This window comes from Pituophis catenifer, unplaced genomic scaffold (genome assembly GCF_029215685.1).
Source record: "Pituophis catenifer annectens isolate HBS135680 unplaced genomic scaffold, rPitCat1.0.hap2 SCAF_18, whole genome shotgun sequence".
In the NCBI taxonomy this organism is placed as follows: domain Eukaryota; kingdom Metazoa; phylum Chordata; class Lepidosauria; order Squamata; family Colubridae; genus Pituophis; species Pituophis catenifer.
In genome coordinates, this window is record NW_027256898.1 from 1476662 (window position 1) to 1501661 (window position 25000).

At 48.8% G+C, this 25000-nt stretch overlaps 2 protein-coding genes across 2 annotated transcripts in view; one reads left to right on the forward strand and one right to left on the reverse strand.

The window, feature by feature from the left end:
* LOC139326181 (short-chain dehydrogenase/reductase 3-like) overlaps nt 1-9646 on the forward strand; it is a 13390-nt gene extending 3744 nt beyond the window's left edge. The window contains 6 exon segments of the mRNA XM_070956324.1: nt 1914-2057; nt 3525-3644; nt 4392-4562; nt 4564-4631; nt 6522-6647; nt 8372-9646. Coding sequence (XP_070812425.1) covers nt 1914-2057; nt 3525-3644; nt 4392-4562; nt 4564-4631; nt 6522-6647; nt 8372-8456 — 714 coding nt within the window. The 3' untranslated portion in view covers nt 8457-9646.
* A 4496-nt stretch (nt 9647-14142) lies between these two features.
* Nucleotides 14143-25000, reverse strand: part of VPS13D (vacuolar protein sorting 13 homolog D) — a 94756-nt gene continuing 83898 nt past the window's right edge. Inside the window, exons 68-70 of the mRNA XM_070956313.1 lie at nt 16465-16596; nt 15189-15429; nt 14143-14704 (exon numbers count right to left, since the gene is read on the reverse strand). Coding sequence (XP_070812414.1) covers nt 14573-14704; nt 15189-15429; nt 16465-16596 — 505 coding nt within the window. The 3' untranslated portion in view covers nt 14143-14572. The remainder of the gene's footprint in view (nt 14705-15188; nt 15430-16464; nt 16597-25000) is intronic.

Consider the following 25000-nt stretch of genomic DNA (forward strand, 5'->3'; position numbering starts at 1 on the left):
CCGGGCAGCTGTTCCGTTAGTCGCGCGGTGTGTCAAGCGAATTTGATTCCCCGCGGTCAGAAAGTCGCAAAAGGGGGATCGAATGATGTGGCGATGGTCGTAAATACGAGTCGGTTGGCAGGCGCCTGAATTTTGATCACGGGGGATGCTGCAACGGTCGTAAGTGTGGGAAACGGTCAAAAGTCACTTTTTTTCAGCGGACGTTGTAATTTCGAACGGTCACTAAATGTGAACTGTTGCAGTGAGTGGTGCAGTGGCTTAGAGGTGGAACTCACAATCGGGAGGCTGTGAGTTCGATCCTAGGCAGAGGCAGATATTTCTCTCTCTGGGCACAATGAGAATATATCTGCCGAACAAAACTCCGTACTGGTAACAGGAAAGGCATCCGGCCAGTAAAACATTCAACTCTATTCAGTTGCCCAGACTCCAGCTCGCAAGGGATTATGGGGTCGTTAAATGAGGATGATGATGATGACTCAATGAACTTGTAAGTCAAGGACTAGCTGTATTCTATTCCTTGCAGGTTTTTCATGTTTCGGTGTGTAACAGCAATTTGATCTTTTTTATATTTTATATTTATATATCGTTCTTTCTTTCAAAACTGCACGACGCAATCATGGACCCAGAATTTCCCATGTTTTGGGGTGTGGCCTTTCTTTAAAAAATTAAAAACCGTGTGTTACAGGTAACGCTGGATTTATGACTCTGTTTCTCGTGACGGTCATAAAGCCATCGATTTTATGACATTTTTTTCCCCCGTGACGGTTGTTAAGTGAATACCATAAACCCCGTGGTCATTAAGCGAACTGACGAATCGCGACGGGCATGGATTTTGCTGAAAACCAGAACGAAATGCACGAATGTGGGTTTTCCCAGTCCATCGTGACTCTGAATAACCATTGTGACAGGACGTAAATCAAAAGAATTTGAGGTCTAGATTTTTTTTTAAAGAAACGGAAACGGAGGAAGATTTGTACCTATAGTTAAAAAAAACTACCTTTTCAGGAATGCAAAATGACGTTTATTTTGCCCTAAAAACCCACTTAAAATGTATGAAGGGTTGGAAGGTGGAATGTTCTAACCTAAAATGCATTTTAGATTTAAAGACAATTTAGCGTGATTCAAGCCAACTTCAACCAGAGTTTTAGGTGAAAATGGTAAAATTTCTATATATTGGTCAGCTCCCTTTAAAAAAAAATAATAATCTGTTTTTCGAGCAGCTTGCCGGGTGCGACATCCGATTTAATTAAAAAGAAAAGAACTAGAGTTGATTTAATCTGCTTTAAATGCTTCACATTCTTTGTGATTTAGTTCTTGGGAGGACCAAAGTCTTAGCAAAGGATTATAATGTAGGTTTTTCTCTCTCTCCAAGGGAAGCATAATTGCCCCAACTCCGATTTGATAATTCTTGGAAGCTGCTTTTTTGAAAAATGAGATTTATTCTCTCCCAAATTCTGTGTGAAGAACGATGGATAAAAATCCATCTTCGTCTCGGCTTTAAAAACGCCCCCAATGAACGCAGAGACGCCACATAGAGAGATTAACAGATTAAACAGATTAACAGATTCAGCCATTCGTCCATTTGTGTGTGTGTGTGTGTGGAGGGTGTCGAGGTTCGTTTTTTTTTCCCCTCCACCTCAAGCACAAAGCCCAGAAATGGTTTCCAAGTCGAAATAAATGTTTTTATGTTTAATCAGAGCAGTTAATTTAGCCGTCTCTGCTAACTTCGTCCGTTTTTGCAGCCGTTCGTCCATTGTGGAAGGGTTGAGACTGGTGGGACTTTCCTAGTGGTATCTCAACCACGTTCAGCTCTGCTTGGCTTCTGGAGATGGCCAGTTGTTGACTCTACAATTGTCGATGGCATCACTGCATTGTGAGGGTCATCGGTGACCAGGTGCGCCTTCGTCTTGCAGATTGTCCTGTGGGGACGGACGGAGAAATGCTTGAGGGAAGCCACGCAGGAGATCCGAGCGATGGGCGCCGAGGGCCACTATTTCATCTGCGACGTGGCCAACCGGGAAGAAGTTTACCGGCAAGCCAAGGCCGTCCGGGAAAAGGTGAGTGATTCCGTTGGCCTGCGGCCCAGACGCAAAAGGATGAGAAGCGCTGAGATGGGCCTTTGAACTCCTCAAATGAGCCACTGGATTCCTGGTCCTGCTGGCAGAGGAATTGGGACAGGCGACAAACCTCCAGTTACAGCGAACAATAGGGGACTGGTTGTTAAGTGGTGCGGTCATTAAAGGAAGCATTCTATGATCGCATCTGGTTTTATGACGTTTCTTCCTTTCAATTCATAACATCTTTCTTTCCTTCCTTCCTTCCTTCCTTCCCCATTCTTCACTTCTTTCTTTCCTTCCTTCCCATCCATCACATCTTTCTTTCCTTCCCATTCATCACTTCCTTCTTTCCCTTCCATCTTTCTTTCCTCCCTCCCTTCCTCCCTCCCTCCCTTCCTTCCTCCTTTCCTTCCTTTCTTCCTTCCCATCCATCACATCTTTCTTTCCTTCCCATTCATCACTTCCTTCTTTCCCTTCCATCTTTCTTTCCTCCCTTCCTCCCTCGGCTCCCTCCTTTCCTTCCTTCCTCCCTCCCTCCCTCCTTTCCTTCCTTTCTTCCTTCCCATCCATCACATCTTTCTTTCCTTCGTTGGTCTTTTCTTTCCTTCCCATTCAACACTTCCTTCTTTCCCTTCCATCTTTCTTTCCTCCCTCCCTCCCTTCTTTCCTTCCTCCCTCCCTCACTTTCCTCCCTTTGCTCCCTTCCTTTCCTCCCTCCCTCCTTTTCTTCTTTTTTCCCTTCCCATCCATCACATCTTTCATTCCTTCCCATTCATCACTTCCTTCCTTCCCTTCCATCTTTCTTTTCTCCCTCCCTCCTCCCTCCTCCCATCCCATCCATCACCTTTCTTTCTTTCCTTCCTTCTTTTCTTTCCTTCCCATTCATCACTTCCTTCCTTCCCTTTCATCTTTCTTTTCTCCCTCCCTCCTCCCTCCCTCCTTTCCTTCCTTCCTTCCCATCCATCACATCTTTCGTTCCTTCCCATTCATCACTTCCCTTCCATCTTTCTTTTCTCCCTCCCTCCCTCCCTCCTCCCTTCCCATCCATCACCTTTCTTTCTTTCCTTCCTTCCTTCTTTTCTTTCCTTCCCATTCATCCCTTCCTTCCTTCCTTCCCTTCCATCTTTCTTTTCTCCCTCCCTCTCCTCCTCCCTCCTCCCTTCCCATCCATCACCTTTCTGTCTTTCCTTCCTTCTTCTTGTCTTTCCTTCCCATTCATCCCTTCCTTCCTTCCTTCCCTTCCATCTTTCTTTTCTCCCTCCCTCCTCCCTCCCTCCTTTCCTTCCTTCCTTCCCACCCATCACATCTTTCTTTCCTTCGTCTTTCCCTCCCTGTCCTTCCTCCCTCCCTCCCTCTTCCCTCTGTCCCTCCCTCCATTCCCTTCTTCTCTTCCTTTCTTCCTTCCTTCCCTCCCTGATATCATGTGACCCCCTATTTACGACCTCTTTCCCTCCTCCCCCTTTCCAGGTGGGAGATGTCACCATCCTGGTGAACAATGCAGCTGTGGTTCATGGCAAGACCCTCCTGGACAGCGATGACCACGCCTTGCTCAAATCCCAACACATCAACACCCTTGGACAATTCTGGGTACGAACCTCAGTTTTCCCTTCGGAGGGTGGGTGGGCAGGCAGGATGGCCCCAGCTCTCCTGGGTGAGGAAAAGGCCCCCTCCCCCAAATAAAGCTGGTAGGTGCATCAAATTCCTCCCAACGTCTTCCCCATTGCAGGTAGTCCTTGATTTGACAGCTCACAGCTGCGGCAAGAAAGTTCTTAAAATCAGGCAAAACTCAACCTAACCACTGTCTCTTGTGTGCGTAGTGTAACCACTGCAGTGTGTAGCAATTGCGGCGAGAAAGGGGGGGGGGTTAGAAGTGGTGCAAAACCCGCTTCGTAGCTGTCTCGCTTAGCCACCACAATTTTGGTGGCTCAGTTGCGGTTGTTAAGTCGAGGACTACCTGTAATAGATTTAGGGGGTCGGACTAGAAGACCTCCGAGGTCCCTTCCAGCTCTCTTCTGATTGATTGATTGATTGATTGATTGAAATGGCCTTGGGTCTTCTGCTCGAGCAGGGGGTTGGACTAGAAGATCTCCAAGGTCCCTTCCAGCTCTCTTCTGATTGATTGATTGATTGATTGATTGATTGAAATGGCCTAGGGTCTTCTGCTCAATCAGGGGGTTAGACTAGAAGACCTCCCAGGTCCCTTCCAGTTCTATTCTGATTGATTGATTGATTGATTGATTGATTGATTGAAATGGCCTAGGGTCTTCTGCTCAATCAGGGGGTCAGACTAGAGGACCTCCGAGGTCCCTCCCAACTCTATTTTTGATTCCTCAGACCACCAAGGCCTTCCTGCCGCGGATGTTGGAACTGCAGCGAGGACACATCGTCTGTCTCAACTCCGTCCTCGCTTTGTCGGCCATTCCTGGCGCCGTGGATTACTGTACGTCCAAGTCTTCTTCTTTCGCCTTCATGGAGAGTTTGACCCTGGGTCTGCTGGACTGTCCGGGGGGTCAACGCCACCACGGTCTTGCCCTTCCATACCAACACGGAGATGTTTCAAGGAATACGCATCAGGTGGGTAGCTGGTTGAATTTGGGCCATCACTTAAAAAAACCGTGGATTTTTTTTTTTCCCAACTCTGGTTAAATTACGATCTCTGGACTTCAATTCCCAGAATTCCCCCATCCAGGTTTGCTTTTACCCGCTGGGGAATTCTGGGCGTCGAAGTCCGAGCGTCTTATATAACGTGGCCGAAGTTGAGAAACAATGAATTCAGACGTCTTTCTCTCCATCCCTCTGAGCAATTCGGGGAAAGAAACAAAAGAATGTCGGAATTTGAAGGATTTTTCGGGCACCGGAATGGGGGTCTTGTCGGACCGAAGCTTCAGCAAAGAGGCTGCCTGACATTTTCTGTCCCTCCCCCGCCACCCCCCCGGATGGTGTTGGCACCCCCCAAAACAGCTGGTAGGGACAGTTCAGGAAAAGATTTGCTGTATTTAGAGAGGAGGGAATGGGAAGAGAGATCAAAAATATGGCCGGATCGATACAATCCACAAAACGGACTGTTGAAAAAATACAGGTCGACGTATGACCGCGACGGAGGCCCAGAATTTATCTTGCTCAGTGAGAAATGGGTTACGTGAGTTTTGTCCCATTTTACGACTCTTCTGGCCACGTTTGTGAGGTGAATCGCTGCAGAGGTTCAATGAGTTCCCGCACTCGTTAAATGAGCCCGGCTTTCCCACGGACTTGGCCCAGCTTCCGAAAACAGGTTTTTAGCATGTCGTGTGAACGCGAATAAAAAATACAGGCAGTCCACAGCTTATGACCACAATGGAACCCAGAAATTTAGGTTGCTATGTGAGAAATCTGTGTGTTTTGTCTCGTGAAGCGAATCCTCTGCAGTTGTTCAATGAGTCAGACGGTTGTTAAGCGAATCCATCTTCCCCCTTGACTTTTTGTTGGTCAGAAGGTTGCCACCCGTCATAAATGCAAGTCGGCGGTCAAACCTCCGAATGGAAATCCACCTGAATGATGGGGACCGCTACAACGGCTGGCCGTGTGACCTCAGTGCTGTTGTCAGACTTCGATGCTATCTCAAAATAAATGAATTTCCAAACTGCCAATCTTTAAGGAAATCTTTTCTTTAATTGAGCACAGCCACCGGATCATGACTCGATGCGGACAAGACTGACCTTTTGCCCCCCCCAATCCCTCCCTTTCTGATCCCCAAATCTCTGCTTCTCACTGGCTATCTTCCAAGTCATTCTTCAGACTTCTTGTCTCGTCATTTCCCAGGAATGTCTCCCCCCTCCTCATTTCCACGACAACCCGACTTCAAAGGGATTTAGCAGGCAAAAGTTCAGAGCTTATCTCTCTCTCCTCTGCTCTCTATGCCAGCATTGAAGCGCTGACAGCTGTTGTAACTTCGAACGGTCGCTAAGTTGAGGACTATCTGTAGCAGGGGGCTAGAAGTCAGGCACAGGGGGTTCGCAGGGGTTCGGGAGAACCTCTAGCTAAGATTCGGTGTAGTTCAGAGAACCCCCAAATCCCACTCCTGGCTGGCCCCACCCACCCCACCCTGCACCTCCCTGGAGTCCCCACATGGCCCATTTTGGATACAGGTAAGTGTAGGGCGCGTGCGGAGGCTTGGAGAGGGTGAAAAACGGGCTTACCGAAGATCGGGAAGGCCGGAAACGGGCCTGTTTCCATCCTCCAGAGGGCCTCTGGTGCTTGGGGAGGCCGTTTTCACCCTCCTGGAGGCTCAAGGAAAGTCTCCGGAGCCTGGGGAGGGCAAAAAAAAAAGGCCTCCCCTTCCATGGTGCAGGAAGCCGACTAGGCCATGCCTACCATGGCCACACCCACTCAGTAACCAGGCAAAAAAACCCTTATTTAACTTTTCGAAGCCCACCCCTGACAGGAGGAGATGTCCTTTTTCAGCTTTGGCTTTGGTTTCTCCTCCAGGTTTCCCAATCTTTTTCCTCCCCTCAAGCCGGAAATGGTGGCCCGAAGGACGGTGGAGGCCGTCCAGCGGAACCAAGCTTTCCTCCTGCTCCCATGGACTATGCACATCCTCATTTTCTTAAAAAGGTACTTGGGGCGTCAAACGCGTCTCCTGAACCGGGACGTCATCATGGCTGACATCAACCAACCAACCAACAGGGGAGTGGGAGTCGGGAGTGGAGGCGGGGGGTGGGGGGTGGAGATAAACCCACCGGTGTTGCAGACCCTTGGAAGCAGGGGGTGAAGTCTGCTACCGGTTCTGTGAGTCTGCTACCGAGCACAGACTCCGCCTGAGGGGCGCCCCCGTCTCCCTACAAGACCCCCCCTCCCTTCCAGACCTACTTCACTGGGGGGGGGATCCCTTCCCCAAACGGATGGTTTGGAAGCTGCTGGAACTTCCCCTCCCAGTCTTAACATGCTTGCATTTCTGGGTGGGGTTCCCTTCCTCAACCCATCCGTGGAAGCCCACTCCCCTTGCTACTGAAAGAGGGAAGGCAGCCAAGTTGTTGAAAGCTGCTGGCTGCCCGCCAGAGAAGGCTTACCGCCACCCCATTCCTTAGCCGCTTCTTAAAGCTGTCCTCTCCGCATCTAAAGGAGGAATGGGCCAGAAACGAAGCCCCCACCCTAACTTTTACCCAGCCAATGGCTGCTTCCCAACAGGAGCTTCTGGAGATCCATTGTAGGCCAAGCGGGAGGGGTCCTTCAGAGCTCATCCAGCCCTTCCCAAGACTCTTCAATTTTCCACCTGGTAGTTCTATGGAGGGTCTCCACCATCCAAGGTCATGGTTCTCCCAAAGGAGCTTTGTTTCCCTCCCCCAAAAAAGGCCTTTCTTGGGTCCCCCCCTCTTGAAAATGTTTCGCTTCTCCTCTGGGAAGCTTCTGAAGAACTTCTACTGGAGCTCCTGAGAAGCTTCTTGTAGGAGAAGCGCCCAAGAATGTCCAAAGATGGTTTGCCTTTTTGAAAACCATCTTGGGTGACTAGGTGGCTAAGACGCTGAGCTTGTCGATCAGAAAGGTCGGTAGTTTGGCGGTTCGAATCCCTAGTACAGTCTCCTGGGTGAGCAGCCGGGGGTTGGACTAGATGACCTCCAAGGTCCCTTCCAGCTCTTTTATTCTGTATTTCCTTCCTTCCTTCCTTCCTTCCTTCCTTCCTTCCTTCCTTCCTTCCTTCCTTCCTTCCTTCCTTCCTTCCTTCCTTCCTTCCTTCCTTCCTCCCTCCTCCTTCCCTCCCTCCTCCTTCCTTGTTTTGCTTCCCTCATTTCTCCTTCCTTCCTTTCTTCTCCCTTTCACTTTCTTATTCCTTCCTCCCTCTCCTTCCTTCCTTCCTTCTCTCCTCCCTCCCTCCTTGTTTTGCTTCCCTCATTTCTCCTTCCTTCCTTTCTTCTCCACCTCCCCTTTTCCTTCCTTCCTCTCTCTTTCACTTTCTTATTCCTTCCTTCCCCCCTCCCTCCCTCCTCCTTCCTTCCTTCTCTCCTCCCTCCCTCCTTGCTTTGCTTCCCTCATGTCTCCTTCCTTTCTTCTCCACCTCCCCTCTTTTCCTTCCATCCTTCCCCTCTCCCTTTCACTTTTTTATTCCTTCCTCCCTCCCTCCCAACTCCTTCCTTCCTTCCTTCCTTCCTTCCTTCCTTCCTTCCTTCCTTCCTTCCTTCCTTCCTTCCTTCTCTTCCTTCCCCTCCTTCCTGTTACTGTTATCTAACCTCGGTGGTCCATCGCTACCGATCGTAAGAAGCATCCGGCTTCCACGTTTCTTCAGTTTTTTACGTTCTTCTAAGAGGTCAACCCCAACTCATCTCTCGTTTCTTTCCTGGCAGCTTCTTCCCACAAACGGCGCTGGACGAAATCCACCGGTTCGCCGGGAGCTACCAGTGCATGAATACTTTCAAAGGAAGGACCTAAACAACACTTGTTGACCATCAAAACCTTGGTCTCCTTCCAGGGATGAGCTCCTGTTCTCCTGGGTTGCGGCAAGACCTCTGAAGGATGGACCAGTCCATCCACCACGGAAGGCCCAACCCATCAGGGCTCCGTTATTTTAGCTTGTAAGCAGTTTAGAGATGTTCCTCAGCTTGGAGGCATCTCAGAGGGGTACCATCACCATGTTTTTTGGAGTCTTCCGGATGACCGAGGAAGGTCCGTTTTGGCTTCCACCACACCACATTTCCAGGCAGATGATGGCTCTCCTCGAGGTCCTTCTTTTGAAGGAGAAGGGAGCTTGGGTTGTCCTCTGCTGGTCCATCTTCATAGGAGATGTTCTAATTGAGAGGGCCTTCGAAGTTTCCATTCATTGGGATCTTACAGCCAAGCTGCCTCCAACCCACCACTGAAGAGCGATGAACGTTACGTGAACTTGGACGGAAACAGACTTCAGTTGGTTCCTGGATGACTTCTCTGCCGTTGGGAGAGACCCAAGTCGCGTAGACCCACATCCTCTGTCTGCGACGGTCGAGATGGGACGCTTGACCCCCCGATGGAGACCTTCTCAGCTATTTGGGCCTGACTGGAGCAAGCTGGTGGGGCCAAACCCACAGGAGGAGAGGACCAGGCTGTCTCCTGCCTTGGACAGGGGGGGGGGGAGCGGGGTCAGACTAGAAGATCTCCAAGGTCCCGTCCAGCCCCTAAGAGCTCTGTAAATCTGCAGGGAATTATCCATAAATCCAGGAAATCTTTCTTAAGAGTGTCTCGGCTTTTTGGCTCGTCGTGAAGAGCAAATCGGGGTGTGTGTGTGTGTTTGTACGTGTGCTTAGAAATAGTCAAAGTTAGTCCTCGGTTTACGACGTTGCTGGGTGAGAAATCCGTTAAGCGAGCTTTCCTTAACGGAATCATTGTCCAGTTGTGAAAGGAAGGGCATATCCGAGATCATAATCCCCGGATGAAAACTTATTGGAGTTTGGTTTACCGCTCCGGGGGTTCCCTCTCTGTTGAGACGGACGCTCGCCAGGGGTCTTCCCACCTGTCTCTCGCCCGGTGGAGGAACAGGTTAGTCCGCCCGGGCGAAACTTTCAAACCCAACCCCCCCCCCTCAATGCTTGGCCGGCCCGGCCGGCCGCCTGTTCCCTGGGGCTAAATTTATCGGCTGTTTGGCTAACCCTGCTCTGAACTCCAGGCTGTGGCTCACGTGGGACGAGGGGTGGGGAGGGGAGGGGAGGGGGGGGCCAAGCCAAGCCCTGCCTGGATTGCCTGCTCACCCTTTTGACTTGTAAGGGAAGAGTTGCAACTAGGAGGAAGGAAGGAAGGAAGGAAGGAAGGAAGGAAGGAAGGAAGGAAGGAAGGAAGGAAGGAAGGAAGGAAGGAAGGAAGGAAGGAGTGTGTTTGTGAGAGAGGAAGGGAGGGAGGGAGGGAAGGAAGGAAGGAAAGAAGGAAGGAGGAAGGAAGGAAGGAAGGAAGGAAAGAAGGAGTGTGTTTGTGAGAGAGGGAGGGAAGGAGGGAAGGAAGGAAAGAAAATATGTGTATGTGTGAGAGAGGGAGGGAGGAAAGGAGGAAGGAGTGTGTTTGCGAGAGAGGGAGGGAAGGAGGGAGGGAGGGAAGGAAGGAAAAAAGGAAAGAAGGAAGGAAAATATGTTTATGTGTATGTGTGAGAGAGGGATGGAGGGAGGGAAGGAGGAAGGAAGGAGAGAAGGAAGGAAGGAAGGAAAATGTGTTCGTGTGTATGTGTGAGAGAGAGAGGAAGGAAGGAAAGGGAAGGCGAGAGAGAGAGAACCAGAGAAAAAGAAAAAAAGACTGAAAGGAAGAAAAAGGAAGAAAAGAACAGGAAAGAAAGAAGACAAAGGAAAAAGGCAGACAGATAAAGGAGGGAAGGAAGGTGCGAGAGAAAAGACAGAAAGAAAATGAAAAAAAAAGGCAGAAATAAAGAAAAACGACAGACAAAAAGAAAGGAAAAAAAGAAGACGGAAAGACAAAGAAAAAGAAAGGAAGAGAAAGAGAGGAAAAACAAAAGGCAGACAGGCAGAAAGACAAACGACAGATAGACAGACACAGGAAGGAAGGAAAGAGAGAGACCGAAAGAAAGAAAGAAAAAGAAAATGAAAAAAAAAGGCAGAAATAAAGAAAAACGACAGACAAAAAGAAAGGAAAAAAAGAAGACGGAAAGACAAAGAAAAAGAAAGGAAGAGAAAGACAGGAAAGACAAAAGACAGACAGACACAGGAAGGAAGGAAAGAGAGAGACCGAAAGAAAGAAAGAAAAAGAAAAGAAAAAAAAAAGGCAGGGGACTCCCAAATGGAGGGGGGGGGGTTGTAGGGAGGGAAAACCCAGAACTAGCAAATCCATTGTGTTGTTGCTGACAGGCCGAAATTCTTACTCCACACTTTTGCTGCCAAGTCCCGTCTGCCACTCCATCCATCACGGACGGGAGGGTCACCAGCGGGTGAAAAAAAACTCAGCCCCGGCTCCTGCGGCTATTTTGGGCTACCCGAGACGGGGAGATAAACGGGGCAGGAACCAGCCCCCTTGGCGGGGGGGGTGGGGGGAGAGGAGGAGGTGGGGGAGACCTCTTCGTACCCTCATTAAAGTGTCAATCAAAGAGAGTAATGGGTCAGGAGTGAGGGGTGGGGGGTGGCATTGCTTGCTCCCAGCTGGCTGGCATTTCCCAGGAACCCAGGCCTGTCCTTGCAGGGGGGGGGGGTTGGGGGGGCACGGATTGGGGGGGCTGAGGGGGCTGAAAAAAGTATGACGGGCATGGCTTGGTGGGGAAGGGTTCAGATTTCCCCCTTCTGCTTAGCAAACTTTCACAAGTAACACAGAAACAGTGCTGGGGTTTATTTTTTGGGGGGTGGGCAATTTATTTATTTATTTATTTATTTATTTATTTATTTATTTATTTATTTATTTATTTGTTTGTTTGTTTGTTTGTTTGTTTGTTTAAATTTCTATACCACCCTTCTCCAATATAGGACTCAGGGCGGTGAACAGCCAAAGTAAAAACAAGACATACAAAATCTAAAAAATGTTTAAAATAATTAAATATTTTGGCCGTAATTAAAACAATTCCAATTTAAAATCAGTTTAAAATTTAACTCAAGCCAGCCCAGTAGAGGCATTAAGAGAGGGATAATTTCAATATCCCCCCAAAAGTGGGGCTCTATGGCTGCACAGGTGAGGCCACACACCTGGAATCCTGCGTCCCAGTTTGGAAAGAAAAAGGATGTTGAGACTCTGGGGGGGAAGAGCGCAGAGAAGAGCGAACGAGAGGATTTAGGGGGCTGGAGGATGAAAACATACGAAGGAGGGTTGCAGGAATTGGATGTTGGCTAGTTTAACGAATAGATAGATAGCAGTCTTCCAATATTTGGGTGGGGGGCTGCCATGGAGAAGATTGGGGGGGGGGGGGAAAACAAAGTACCAGAAGGCAGGACAAAGAAGCAACGGATGGAAACTAACTCAAGGAAGAGAAGCAACTTGGAACGAAGGAGGAATTTCTCGACACAGAGAACGATTCATCAGTGGAACAACTTGCCACCAGAAGTTTGTTGTTTCTTCTGTCCATGGCTTTCTTTCCCTTTGTAGTACTTTTAACCCCCCCCCCCCCCACACCTGAAATTTGGGAGCTAAAAACTATACAGAAGAACAGAATTGGAAGGGACCTTGGAGGACATCTAGTCTAACCTGTCCTGCTCAGACAGGAAAGGCCTATATAATTTCAGATAAATGGTTGTCCAATCTCTTCTCGAAAGCCTCCAGGGATGGAGCATTCGCAACTTCTGGTGGCAAGTTGTTCCAGTGGTTAATTGTTCTCAAGTGTCAGGAAATTTCTCCTTAGTTGCAGGTTGCTTCTCTTCTTGATGAGTTTCCATCTGTTGTTTCTTGTCCTGCCTTCAGGGGCTTTGGAGAAGAGGTGGACCCCCCCCTCTTCTTTGGGGGGCAGCCCCTCAAATATTGGAAGATGTCATCGTGTCCTTCTTTTCATCAAACTAGCTGGAATTTTTGGGGAAGGGACAAAAAAATAATAATAATAATGGGGGAAAGGAAGGTATTTTAAGCGAGGAGTCTTGGCTACGCTCTGTTTACTCACTTAGTAATGAGGTGGAGATGCCAATGTCAACACAAGAATATCCAGCAAAACAATTCTTGCCGGGATGGTTATTTTACAGAAATGCAGCGAGTTTTGGCCGTTGGCTCGTGGCCGCCTCTTATCCGACGGCTGCCAAAAGCGGAATGCATTCCCCCCCCCCCCCCGAATCCCTCCCTGGCGATCACTACTTTTTTGGCTCTCCGGATGAATTCTTTTGCAGGTATGTTCGATCCCAGGCGCGAGACGTCCTGTTCTTTTTTTTGGCTTCGCGATGCTGGTGGCGGAGAGTTGCCAAGTGCCCGTTGCGGAGGAGCAGCAGGAGTCGCGCGGGGGGGGGAGAAACGGAGGGTCTGGTCCTTTTTTGATACCAGCTGGCCGGCCTCGGCCTGGCACGTCTGTTCAGCCTGAGTCGATCGATTGGAACAGAGCTGAAAGGGAGGTCTTCTAGTCCAGCCCCCCTGCTCAACCCTTCTCGTTTTATCCTGTCCCACTCTTCCAAAATCCAGTCTTCTCCTTCTCGTACCCGGAGACCGTCTGTTCGAGAAACACACCCGCCTACCTTAAAATGAAGCTCTCCACCTGCGAAGTTGCCGATTGTCCAGGCCGGCAGCTTTTTTTGGGGGGGGGGGGTCGGGAGGGGGTCTCTCCCCCCATTTCCGAAGATGCATTCCGAAGTTCTGCATTCTTTCCTATCTCCTACCCCCCACCACCACCACCGGCCACGTTACGTCAAAATCGACTACTGTGGAAATAACCCAGGAGTGGGATTCAGCCGGTTCGGATGTTAATTTTAATCTGGTCCGCCGAACCGGTTGTTCCAAGGACTGGCTGACCCCGCCCACCCCAGCTCTCTCCTCCCGGGAGTCTCCACATGGCCCGTTTTGGATGCGATGTTAAGTGCAGGGCGCAGGTGGAGGCTCTGGAAGGGCGAATTCCGGAAACGGCCCTATTTCCAGCCTCCGGTGCCCGGGGGAGGCAGTTTTTGCCCTCCTGGATGCTCGAGGAAAGCCTCCGGAGCCTGGGGAGGGCGAAAACAACCCCCCAACCCACTGTGGTACAGGCGGCTGAGTAGGCCACGCCCTCCCCCCCCAGCAACCAGGCAGTGAAGTGGTTGCTGAAATTTTTCAATCCCACCCCTGAAGTAACCGCAAGATTGCAAGAAAAGCCGTGGTGTGTGTGTGTCGGTTTTTTTGTTTCTTTTTTTTAATGAATCCTCGGGATCAAGATTTGCAAATATTACAGTTATAAACCGACGTTCTCGTTCGGTCTCCTTAAAACTCCTCCCACCTGCTCACCCCGTCTGGGATGCCAGAAAGGAAGGATTGAGCGGGGGACCCTCTCCCAACGCAGAGAAATCAGCGCCCCCCTCCACCCGTCTTTGGCCCCCCGATGCCAAAATAGAGACCCCCCCCACACACCCACGATTCTGACCAGGGATGGAAGCTGAGGGTCCTGTCCCCGTCTACCCCCCCTTGTTTTTCAAGACATCCGGCCTGCCTCTTTGCCGCTTCCAGCGAAAGGAAGGAAAAATAGAAATAAAAGTGGCTTCCCCTCCCCTCCGCAAATTGCTCAAAATTCAGTGCAATATAACTTTTTTTTCCCTATCATTTCTTTACACGGAAAAAAAAAAGAACTTTTGTACAATCTCGACGGCGTGTGTGATAAAGTGTGCAGATAGATGCACATTGTCTACACATCATACACACACACACACACACAAGTATACATATATATATATATATATATATCACACTATATATATATATACACACACACACACAAATGGTTAAGAAAATATCAGGGTTTTTTTTTTTTCTTCCTAAGGGGTCTCGGCTGTTGGTGTAAGATCGGGTTTTTGTTTTTTTTTCTTTTTGTCCTGCAGAGTTTTTTGGGCTTCTGTGCCTCGCCCGAAACTTTCTTAGGGGCTCCGAATCTCCGAGGGTGAGCCGAGGGTGTGATGGAGGGGCAGGGCGTGGCCCACATTTTCTCGGACATTTTCTCCGGGTCAGGAGTCCAGTTCTAACTGTTCGTGGTGTTCGCCGGACCTCAGCATGAGCTGCTGTTCGTAGAAAAGGCTCTTTGCATAGTTGATCTCTTGACAGAGACGGACGGCCACGTCCTCGGCTGAGACGTGGACCTGCGGGAAAAAAAATGAAATGACCACGGACGCTTAAAAAAAAAAAAGAAAGAAAGAAAAGAAAAACCAAAGTCTCCTGTTTGAACAGGGGGCTGGACTAGTAGACCTCCAAGGTCCCTTCCATATTCTGATTGATTCAATTATTGATCGATTGATTCTGTCGTGGGACAGAAACGTTGGGGCTTCAAACGGCGGCCGTAAACCGAGTTACTGGTTTGATAAGGCCCCAGATTAAACCCTAAAATAATTGGTTTTTAATAATACCGAAGCAAACTCAAAACGACGAACCCTGAAAAGTAATTTGTCTCGCTTAGCGAGGGAAAATTTTCAGCGCAGTGACGGTCGGTCGTAAGTCGAGGATTACCTTGTAATCAGGGTTTTTTTTTTTTTCCAAAACCCTCCAGTGTCAAATAATTTCAATCGAAGCAGCAGCATCACCACCACCACCAAATTAAAACCAATTTATCCGAGAGACACCGCTCACCATGGGCTTCTGATGCGACGGGCCGGGCATGGCGACGCCGCTGGCCGAATTGACCGCTTTCTTGGTCAGCTGGACGTAAACCTGTCCGTGATCCCTGGAGATAAGGCAGTGGTAGAGGTCGTCGTATTTGACCTCCAGGAAGATGGCCTCTCGGTCCATGGCGTCCCCGCTCTTGAGGAAGTAAACCGCTTTGGAGGAGATGACGACGCCGTAGCCGTCTACGTTCTCCACCGCGATGAAGCTGGAAAGGAAGGAGAGAAGGCAGGAGGGCTCATTTTTAGACACTGTTAGATGAACAGAGTCGGAAGGGACCTTGTACGTCATCTAGTCCAGGGGTCCCCCAACCTTTCGGACCTCAGGGACCACTAAATTCATAATTTTAAATCCCGCGGACCAGTAATACGATCTGCCTGATGACCGGCTGGGTGGGTGTGGCTAGGTGGTCATGGGACTGGGTGGGCGTGACCAATTCGATGTCACTCACGTCGAGGGGCGCCTTGCCAGACTCTACTCACCCCTGAGCAGAGGGTTGGACTAGAAGACCTCTAAGGCCCCTTCCAGGATTCAATGGAATCATTGTGTGATTCAAACTGGTTATGTTTTGCTCGCGTCCGGCTTCCCAACTGGCTGACGTCCATTTTTCCGAACGGGATTGGCCGCCAGAGCTCTCAATGACCCTTACGACGTCTCCGTTTGCCAGTTTTTTTCCCCCCAATCCCACTGATTGCAAAATCTAGAAATCATTCCCAGCGAATGCAACCTCCAAAGTCAAAGCATCCGATAAAAAGCCAAGGAGTTGAAAAGAAAAGAAAAAAAGAAAAGAAAAGAAAAGAGAAGAGAAGAGAAGAGAAGAGAAGACAGAAAGAAAGAAAGAAAGAAAGAAAGGAGAAGCAACCACATCGACGGAGAATTTATGCCTCCAAAACTCGGGACCGCCTCCGGCAAAAGTCACACACACAGAAAACACACACACATCAGGAAGTAATTGAATTACTCAGCAAATGCTTTTCAGAAGTTGAAACGGGGAGCAGCAATGTGGAATCACTTAGAATCATGGCATGGAGAGCAAGATATTTTTTTAAAAAGAAAACTTCTTAAAAAGGTTTAACTCTGAACCAAAAAAAGGTCGGTTTTAAAGGCTCGCTCGCTTTGCGTCTTGGAAAGCTCGCACAGCGGCGATCGCGCGGCTCCAAAAGGGGGCTGGGTTTTGGATCGCGCGAGTGCCGGGGACGCGACAGTCGTTAAGCCGAGGACTGCCCCCCCCCGGGGTACTTACAACTCCTCCTGGAGGTTGTCCGTCAGCTTGAAGAGTATCTCCTGCCCTTCCGCTTGGCTGCCCGAGTAGCGGGGCAGGAGGCCTTGGGGACTCCGGCAACACCGCGGCCTCCGTATCCGCTCCGCCTGCGTCCTGTCAATCAGAGGAGAGGAAGAACGGGGTCATTCCGGGCGGGAAAGGAGAGACGGGACCGGCCGTTGGGTTAAGGGGTCCAAGGCCAGCACCCGTCAGTCCAGCGACAGGTAGAGGGCTTGAGTTTTCAACAGTTCGTTTAGTGGCCGTTCGAACTTAGAACGGCGCTGGGAAAAGGACCGTTTTTTGCACTGACGACCGTTTGCGGCATCCCTGTGGTGGCATCGCCCATTTTTTTTCTCTCTCTCTCTCTTACATCTATTTAGGTATCTGGGTATCCCCACCTTTCTCCCTCCCTCCCTCCCTCTCCATCCATCCATCCATCCATCATCTCTCTCTCTCATCAATCTCTCATCATCGCTCTCTCATCTATGATTTATATCTATCTATCTATGATCCATCCATCCATCCATCCATCCATCCATCCATCCTTCCCCTCTCATCATCATCTCTCTCTGATCTATGATTTATATCAGTCTGTCTATCATCCATCCATCCATCCATCCATCATCTCTCTCTCTCATCAATCTATCATCCTCTCTCTCATCTATGATTTATATCTATCTATCTATCTATCTATCTATCTATCTATCTATCTATCATCCATCCATCATCTCTCTATCATCATCATCTCTCTCTCATCTATGATTTATATCTGTCTGTCTGTATCTATCATCCATCCATCTGTCCATCATCTCTCTCTCTCATCAATCTATCATCTCTCTCTCATCTATGATATCTATCTATCTATCTATCTATCTATCTATCTATCTATCTATCTATCTATCTATCTATCCATCCATCTGTTCATGGGGCCCAGTGGTCAGAATCCAGCATTGGCAGGCTAACTCCCTGCTCACTGCCGGCAGTTCGATCTTAACTCAGTCTTCCGTCCTTCTGAGGTGGGTCAAATGAGGAACCCAGATTGTTTGGGGGGGGGGGGGAAGGCAAGAGGCTGACTCTGTAAACCGCTTAAGAGAGAGGGCCGTAAAAACACCCCGAAGCGGTATATAAGTCTTAAGTGCTCTTTTGTAGAGAGAGGCGAAGAAGAAGGGAAGGCCGGCCTCTGACTAGGAGACGACTCTGTTTTGTTCTGTCCTCTGGCACGGTCTGTCCTCTGGCACCCACCCGCTTGGCTGGCTACCCACGCTCCCCCCCCCGGTAACCCCCCCTCCCCTCTTCCCAGTTCACCCAGAGTAGCATCCAATTCTCCCCGCGCAAAAAATCTTCGCTTCCTTCCAGGGGTGGAAATCACAGTTCCAAAGCCAAGGAACAGGATCCATCACAACTCAGGGAAGGAGGGGGGGAGGGAGGGAGGGAGGGAAGCAGGCACAACTCGAACCCAGGATAAGGCCAGCGAGAAAGCACGGCACAACCCCACAGCCTTCTCCTTTCAGGCCCTGCCAATCTGGCTCCCCGAGTCGCCTTTGGCAGTCGCTAAGCGGAGCGTTTAGGACTGGTCTGTATTTGGAGCTCCGTGGCGGTCTCTTAAAAACGCTTTTGCCAAAAGGCAGGAAAATTCTTCCCCCCTTTTTTTTGCATTGCTTGGGAGCAACATTGGCTCCGGAGCCCCACATAGATATTTTGCAAGCACAAAACAGCCAAAAGGAGACTGTTGTGTAACTGAGAAGTACCAGTAACACAACGGAGTCTCGCAAAGAGACTCCTTCACCCCCCCTCCTTCCTTCCTCACAATTGTTAAGCGCAAATTCTTTGGCAGGGATGATGTTGAATGTCCCGTATCCTTCCTTCTTTTGGGTCTTAAATTATACACCAGATCATCGAATCCGTCTCTCTCTCTCTCTCCCTCTCTTTTTAAAATCTTAAGAAGCTTCCCTTTCTGCGGGTAGTCCTCAACTTACGACGACAAACCGAGCCCTCCGGGTTCGATGTTTACGCCGCTGAGTGAGAAATTCCTTCAGCCCCATTTTTTGGAACAGAATTGGAAGGGACCTTGAAGGTCTTCTAGTCCAACCCCCTTGCCTAGGCAGGAAACCCTACACCACTTCAGACGAATGGTTATCTGTTTTATGATGGCTCTTCGAAAAGGGAATCACAGCAGCTGGTTCATTGACTCACACGGTCGCTAAGTGAATCCGGCTTCCCCGGTGACTTTGCAAAAGGGGACTGCGTCACTCTCTCTCTCACACACACACACACACATACACACCTCCGGGACCCTGTGACCGTCATAAATGCGATTCGATAGCCAAGCGTCTGAATTTCGTTCAGCTCTTAGAAACATGTCATAGGTTAAATCCTCGACGTGCCACCATTTTTTAGTGACCATTTAAAAGTTACAACGGCACCGGAAAAAAAGAAGAAAAGGAGACTTAGGAGGACCGTTCTTTCACACTTATGACCGTTGCTGCGTCGAAATTCAAACGCTTTGCCATTGGTTCGTACTTATGACGGATGCAGAATTCCTGGAGTTACGTGATCCGCTTCTCAGAAGCAAAGTCAACGGGGGAACCCGGATTCGCTCAACGACGGTGGGGACGAACTCAAAACAACTGCAACAATTCGCTTAACAACGGTGGCGAGAGAGGCCGTTAAAACGGGGCGAGGCTCACTTAAAGCGACGTTTCACTTAGCAACGTAAAGGTTGGGCTTCCGTTGTGGTCGTAAGCCAAGGAGCACCTGTATTTATGGTTTCTAAAGCATTCCGCGACGTCTTGAGATCCAGGATTAGAAATTAAAAAATATATCTCATTGTGATATCGTGTGACAAATTCTTGGAGTTAAAAGTCTGCAGCCTGGTTCAATTTCCCCCCCAGCTGATTTGTTTGTGATATAAGCTGTGTTTTTAATTCTTTTTTTTCTCCTTTTCTTTTCTCAAACCTTTGCAACTTTTAATATCCGATTCGACGGGGATTACTTCTGATGGTTTATGCTCTCCCGAACATTTTGGATTTAATCCCTTTTATTTTGTTTGTTTGTTTGTTTAACGGAGGGTAGCAAATTCGAAATAACCCAGAAGCAGAGGCATTATTTCCAGCACAATATATGGTATTTTTGTTTTGTTTTTTTAAACAGGATTACCTAAGTCAGTTCTTTTCACAGTAGCAAAACAGGGGGAAAAAAAAACGACGTGCAAAAATTAGAGAGTGACAGGTGGGATTATTTCTTGACTTGGCCAGAGGGGGGAAAAAGACGAGAAACTTGAAGACTTCTGTTGCAGGCTTAACCAGAGGAAAATGGACTATTTTGGAAGGAATTTTTGAGGGGGCCAAAAACAACCCACCAAATCTCCCACAGGGCATGTCTAACTGGATGCAACACAACCTGTGCAGCTACATTTTTCACCCAGCGTCGTGTTTTTTTTTTTTTTGTAAAAGAAAAAAGAAAAGATTATAAACAGGCCGCGACTTTCACAATCTTCTTCCAACAGACTGAATTAAAGCGCAGAGTTGCCGAGTTTTGAGGTTAATCCTCGAGTTCCGACCACGCCAACCGAGCCCCCAAATTTCGGCGGCTGAGCGAGAAAAAAAAAATTGGTGAAAAGAGGAAGTTTCCGCCCCGTTTTTTTTTTTAATGACATTCCCCTGGCCACCGTTGTTAAGCGAACTGCCGCGGGTGGGGGGTCAGTGAGTAAGCGGGTAGTTCGGCGAATCTGGCTTAATCCCCCTAAAGGGGATGGCATGACACCTCCTCCCCCCCCCAGGACAAACTGTGACGGTCGTAAATACGAGCCTCTGAATTTTGGGAGGCTGCGACGACGGTTGTTAAGCGTGGAAAAAAAAACTTGGTTCCAAGTTGGAACTGTCGCTCCCACGGACCGTCGCGAGTTGAGAACGAGCGGTGAAAGGATCGTCTATCCCATGCCCCACTGCCAGGGGGCCCTGAGAGGAGGAGGAACATGTGTCTGTATGTGTGCCAGACATCAATGTCCCTCATTGTTTTCCCTCTAAGGCGGCTTTTTTGCGGCTGAGAATCGGAAATAAAAGAATAATTGCAGGTTTCCATTTTTGGGGGGGGGGGGGAACGGCGAGAACCAGCCAGATCCGGGGGGGGATCCGTTACGTGCTGCGCGAGAGGGTTAATTCGCAGAGCCTCGACTCGCTCTAAACTTTTGCCCTCTGGATATGTACTCGTTGGCGGCCGTACAAAACCCCGAGTAGCATTACACACGCCTTCACACTGTAGTTCAACCGCCGGTCAACGCCGCAGTCTGGCTACCCGCCAGTCCGCAATCAATGGGGATGAAACTTTCCTTTTTTTCCACCGTCCCCCTCCTTCCATCATCATCACAGCAGAGGTCAGATCGGCTCTCCTCCCGATTTGTCGGGGTGGGATTGGTGGTGGTGGTGGGGGTTTAAATTGATGCACCCCGAGCTGCAGTTCTGGCTTGGGGGGGGGGGGGCGGGGGCTTTGCAGCCTTGTGAAGAAGGAGACGTGCATGGCAAGAGCTGCGAGGAGGCTGGGGACTCCAAGGGAGGAAAAGAGTTCAGGAGAAGGGCAGAAGGACAGAGAGAGGGGAAATCTATGGAGGTGGGAGGGGGAGGGAAAGAGACCCTCCCTCGGCGGCAAAGGGGGACCCGCAGGTCAAGGCATGGCCTGGGGGCTGCGAACTGCTGAAAAGCAGCAGCTACGGGAGGTGTGAGACTCCTGTGGGGGTCAGTGAGTGGCCTTCCGTCCACGAGCGAGCGGGATATGCACCAAAGGCCCCTGGGAGATATGTATGTTTGCAACGGGAAGAAGCAGGGAAAAGCCGCCTGGGGGCTCTCTCTAGGTCCGACCCACCTCGGAGGATTGTTGTTGCGGGGCCAAAGAAAGGAGGTGCATCGGATGCGTTTGCCTCTGTGAGTCGTTCGTGAAAATAATATAAAAGGAAGGAGGAAGGAAGGAAGAAATGGAAAGGAAGGAAGGAGAAAAAGGAAAATGGAAAGGAAGGGAGGAAAAAAGGGAAAATAAAAAGAAAGGAAGGAGAAAAGGAAGGAAGGAGAAAAGGGAAGGAAAGATGGAAGGAAGGAAGGGGAGAAACAGAAGAAAGGAAGGAAAAAAGGAAGGAAAGGAAGAAAGAAAGAAGGGAAGGGAGGTAGGAAGGAAGAAAGGGAAGGAAGGCAGGAAGGGAAGAAAAAAGGAAGGAAGGAAAGAAAGAAGAAAGGAAGGAAGAAAAAGAAAGGAAGAAAAGCCACAGAATATGGAGGGGGTTGCCCACCCATTGCAAAGAACCAGCCAATCAGACTGACCAACATCTGGCCAACATATTCCAAGGCCCTATTCACAAATGCAAGACATTCCACGTTCCGATTTCTACGCCTCTCTCTACAGAACCGTAAATAAAACAGCACATTTGAGACCTCCGCTGTGCACCGCGTGCCAGAGTTTCTGGAAAGGCGAAACCCGCACGGATATTCTTTCCCCAAGGAAGGGGGGGGGGAAACACCCCCCCCCTTGCCCCAGTTCTTCCCTAAGCTCCAGGAATGAAGAAATCACACGACTTCAAATCTCGCTCATTTTGGGCCACGTCACGTGGGGGGGAAATTCACTGGAGAAAGCGATTGTGTTGGGAAAAATAAATAAATAAATAAATAAAAAGAAAGAAAGAAAGAAAGAAAGAAAGAAAGAAAGAAAGAAAGAAAGAAAGAAAGAACGAACATGATGAGGTGGCACAATTAATTCGGAGGAAAGTCGGAGCAGAGAGAGAGATTTTTTAAAAAAAATAAAAATAAAAATCAGTTTTAAGATGGGAAGGGGTGCAGAGACCCGCCCCCCCCCCGCCCCATAGGACTTCCTTTCTCTAAACTTAGCCATACCCGATCCCTGAAAATGTTCTTTATACGTTTTAAGCCTCCGAGCTTTTAATCGTCTTAATTGATGATGATTAGAGGGTTGGACCGTACAATGAACGGGTTGCAGGAATCGGGTAGGGCCGGTCTAGAGAAAAGAAGGACTGGAGAGGTGGGGTGGGGGGGGGACACACACGTGATAGCAGGATTCCAGTATTTGGGGGTGGGGGGGCTGCCACAGAGAAGAGGGGGGGTGTCCACCTGTTCTCCAAAGCCCCTGAAGGCAGGACAAGAAGCAACGGATGGAAACTCACCAAGGAGAGAAACCACCTGGAAATAAGGAGAAATTTCCCCGAGAAGAATTAACCGGCGGAACAGCTGGCCACTAGAAAAGTTGTGGCTGCTCCATCACTGGAGGCTTTTCAGAAGAGATTGGACCACATTTTGTCTGGAATGGTCTAGGGTCTCCTGGCAGAGCAGGGGGTTGGACTAGAAGACCTCCGAGGTCCCTCCCATCGCTCTTCTGCGGGACGGATCCTGGCCAAGTTTTTTTTTTCTGCACAACTTTCTAGAGCCTCTCGTGTTTGGGGGCCGTTTATTATTCCCAGTGGGATCTTCACCCTCGTCCTCAAGTGGGGAGGGGGGGAAGTGGGGAGGGGCGGTGGTCTTTGGCGCCCGCAGGGGTCAGCCCAACCCCACTAACGGCGGTTTCCCAAGCGCCGTATCCTGGAAAACCGGGGAAGAAAGGCAGGTTGTGCTACAATGAGGATTCTTTGGCTGAACTCTACTTGAACCGAGAAGCGTATCACTAACAATGATGCAGTGATTACCTGTTTAAGGAGATGGGGGGGGTTGCCTTCCCCCCCGCCCCTCCCTTCGGCCCCTCCCTCCCTCCTCCTCCTCCTGACCCGTCTTTCATCCTTTGGCTCTTTGGCGTTTCCCTTCGCACACTTCCTCTTCGCCCACAAAAACCAAAAAAACAACAAGGGAGAAAAAAGAAAAGAAAAGAAAAGAAACTCCAAATGTCTGTTTGCACACCAGTGCACACACCCAAGTTGGCAAACAACCTTGACTGGCGCTTAAATTTTTTATTATTTTATTTTTATTTATTTATTTTTTTTGGGGTAGGAAACTGCAGAACCTGAAGTTGAGGTTAAATTAGGGACAGAAAGGGCGGCTCGGCATGGGTTCGTTTAACAGTAAAATTTATTACTGCCGGTTCTGTGGGCGTGGCTTGGTGTGTGTGGGGGCGGGGTTTAATGTGACCGGGTGGGCGTGGCCAACTCTTTTTTTTAAAAAAAAAAAAACTTTTTTTTTCTTCCCCCCAATTTTTTTTTTTAAATTTTTTATTTCTCATAAACACATTTTACACGTACAGATCATTTCCATCGTTTTTCATCCATCTTTTTTCTTTTTAACTTTCTTTTTTAATTTTTGCTTTTTCGGGGCTGGTCTTTTAAAACTTTTTTAAAGCATTTTTTTTTTTTTACAACCTATTCGGGCGAATAGGTTGCAAAAAAAAATGATTTTAAAAGGTAAAAAAAAAAAAAAGACAATTGCACGGCAGAGCTGTGATTGTCGGAGCCCCCCCCACCCTTTTTTTAAAAAAGAAAAAAAAAAAAACCTTTTAAAAAGCATTTTTACTACCGGTTCTGCAGAACCGGTAGTAAAAAAATGCCTAAAAAGTTAAAAAAAAAACCTTAAAAAAAAAAAACTTTTTAAAGCATTTTTAACTACCGGTTCCGGAGAAAGAGAGAGAGAGAGAGAGAGAGAGGAAGAGAGAGAAAGAGGAAGAGAGAAAAAGTGAGAAAAGAGAGAGAGAGAGGAAGAGAGAAAGAAAATAAAAGAAAGAGAAAGAGCGAGAGAGACAGGAAGAGAGAAAAAAGAGACAGAGAGAGAGAGGAAGAGAGAGAAAGAGAGAGAGAGAGAGAGGAAGAAAGAGGAAGAGAGGGAGAGAGAGGAAGAGAGAAAAAGTGAGAAAAGAGAGAGAGGAAGAGAGAAAGAAAAAAGAGACAGAGAGAGAGAAAGAGCGAAACAGAGAGAGGAAGAGAGAGAAAAAGAGAGGAAGAGAGAGAAAAAGAGAGAAGAGAGAGAGAGAGAGAGAGAGAGAGAGATTGGGAAATAAGCTGTAATTAACCTCTCAGCAAATTTATTTCCCAAGCACAATGTCTGCACATTGAACCCCCCAACCCAAGGAGGTTGTTGACTCAGCCTGAGCGGCTAAATTTGGTTTTTAATCCAGGTTTGTAATTGGAGCAGAGAAGTAGCCAGGGGTTTTGTGTTTGCAACTCTGGGTCAGAGGAAAAAAAAAAGGGAGAAAATAGAAAATAGCTTGCTCCGTTGGCCAAAAGTTTTGGAAGGACACAGGACTCCCCAAGTCAGATGCAGCCACTAAGTTCAATACAGGAGTCCCAACGAAGTCAAACACCCTCCCCACCCCTGGGGAATAGCTGCCTGGGCTAGTGTTCCTCAACTTTGGCTCCTTTTCAATCAGAATAGAGCTGGAAGGGGCCTTGGAGGTCTTCTAGTCCAACCCCTTGCTCACACAGGAAACCCCAGACCATCTCTCTCTCTCTCTCTCTCTCCCATCCATCCATTATCTGTCTGTCTGTCTATCTATTATCTGTCTGTCTGTCTGTCTGTCTGTCTGTCTGTCTGTCTATCTATCTATC